Source organism: Pyxicephalus adspersus, unplaced genomic scaffold (assembly GCF_032062135.1).
Source record: "Pyxicephalus adspersus unplaced genomic scaffold, UCB_Pads_2.0 Sca748, whole genome shotgun sequence".
NCBI classification, from domain to species: Eukaryota; Metazoa; Chordata; class Amphibia; order Anura; family Pyxicephalidae; genus Pyxicephalus; species Pyxicephalus adspersus.
This window is the reverse complement of record NW_027317755.1, coordinates 1-2,191: the sequence shown is the minus strand read 5'-3', so window position 1 is coordinate 2,191 and position 2,191 is coordinate 1. Positions and strand designations below refer to the sequence as shown.

General features: G+C 37.2%; 1 protein-coding gene across 1 annotated transcript in view; it reads left to right on the top strand.

Annotated features, from left to right (window-relative positions):
* The window catches only part of LOC140321111 (ubiquitin carboxyl-terminal hydrolase 40-like), a gene marked incomplete at its 3' end in the record, with an annotated part of 7,389 nt that extends 7,317 nt beyond the window's left edge, over positions 1-72 (top strand). The window contains exon 6 of the mRNA XM_072397982.1: positions 36-72. Within this exon, the coding sequence (XP_072254083.1) occupies positions 36-72 (37 nt within the window). The remainder of the gene's footprint in view (positions 1-35) is intronic.
* Between the last annotated feature and the right edge of the window lie 2,119 nt (positions 73-2,191).

Genomic DNA, 2,191 nt, shown 5'->3' with positions numbered 1-2,191 from the left:
TTTATTATCTTAACATTTCATTTTTTTCATTTCAGTGCTTAGAACAGATGCTTCAGATGGTGAATTTACAAAGTAAGAAACCATGTAATTTTTTTCTACGCTCTGGTCTTTTTCTGAAAACGTATTAAAAGCAAGTTGAAATGACCTAGGGTACATTTTATTCCAATTTTGTAAAGGTTAAAGTTATTTAATTTAAATACATGGAAAGGTTTTCCAGAGAGATATAGATTTTCTAAAAAGACAACACCACAGTTGCTGCCTGCTTTCAGGTTTGTTTTGTTAGACTAATCAGAATAATCAGTTAGGGAATGAGGCATTGCTTTAAACCAGTGACTGCTGTTGACTTTGGGATAAAACTCGCGGGCCACAATGCAAACAAACATAAAAGATGTATGTTTAAAACTAGAATAGTTTTAATTAAAAATTAAATTAAATTGAAATGTTTCTAGTTATCGTAACTTACATGCACCAAATAAAAGAGCTGATAAATCAAGATTTTCAGCAATGGATACTTCCAGAGAAATGCAATTCATGTGACAGATAGCCAAGGAGCACATATTCTTACTACTCCATCTTTAGGTCCCTACATCTCCCATTCCTGAGAAATTAAGGTTAACAGAAGGTAAGTGACAAGATGTGTGACAGGATGGCACGGTATGATTGGTATAGTTTTTCTTATCTTGTGATGGCCTTACAGCAATAACATTTTAGGGGAAGTTAGCCACAGTTAGTGAGTCCCCCACTTATCATACATTTTAATATACCTACAACTCCCCATTCAGGAGAAATTGGGATTCAAAGAACAAAACCGAACATTTACGTGACAGGGCACCATGGTATGGTAGGGGTAATAAAGTTTTAGTGTGTGGTGGGGGGGGGGGCGCACCACAAAAGCCCCCCAAAAGCCCCCCAATTATCTTACATTTCTCTTCCTCTACAATTTAAGAGAAAATGGGGTTCACAGAATGTAAGTGGCCAGCTATGTGTGACAGGGTAGCACAGTATGAAAGGTATAAAGAGAGTGCATAGAGAGTAAGAGGATAGCTATCTGTGACAGGGTAGCATGATATGATGGGTATAATATTTTATTAGGGAAGGGGGGGGACAAAAGGCATTTCCTACTGGCCCCCACAATTCCAGTTGCCAACATCCCTTCTGTTCTGAGCGTCTCCCCTGAGCCCAGGGTTCCAGAAAGGGATAACCGCACCGCAACCTTACCGCCAACCTGAACACAGCCTTGAAGTTTTGTGAACTTTTAGGGGCACCACAGCGCACAGACAATTGGCAGTACCCTAATGTTCATTGCCATGAGTGCTCCCCAGGGGGTCCCCAACATGCAAAATCAATTTGGGGATCCTGGTCTTGAAATAGCCGCACTTAATGTGAAAATATCCCTGATTGTTGTTAGGATTTTATGCTTGTGACCCTGTATCTGGCAACTTGTTGTGTGTAGAGAGCTTACATTTTGTTTAGTAACAGCTCTTGGGGTCCCCCGTGTACCCTTCAAATTGAACATTTCTATGACAATCAGTGAAGGAGATATGAGGATTTTTACATGGTGGATAATGACAGCTGCTGGGATTATCTCACAACTACAAGGTGGACGGATTTAAAGATTTGTCAAATTGTCTACAGGACTGAAAAAGGCCTAACATAGTTCATTTTTTAATTTATTTCAAAGTAGACCTACACATGCACACTGCACTTTTGTTTGTTGTATTCTGTTGTTGTAACAGGTAAAATTAAAAAAAGATTAAAACTTTTAAAAGTTTAAAAAACTGTATTATGTTTTGCGGCTCCAGACTATTTTTCTTTAGTGGGGGCAAAATGGCTCTTTTGATAGTAAAGGTTGCCGACCTCTGCTCTAAACTATTAAGCTCTGTAAACAGGGTTTTTGAGGATAAATCAGATAACTCCATCTGCTACTTAGATGGAAAACTACATGATATTCAAAGTTATTAATAAAGATATTACCAGAATATTTCAAAGTTTACTAGAATATTTCAAAGAAAAAATATATTTCATATTTTAGTGAAAATCACTATGCATTCCCTTTCAGATATACATTTTCGATTATAGATTATGCTACCTTCATGTTTATCACTGGTGTCAAAACATACATCTCTTGTAAACAAGATGGGATGAAAGCATATATTATTGTATTGTATAAAAGGCTGCAAACTTGACTTTT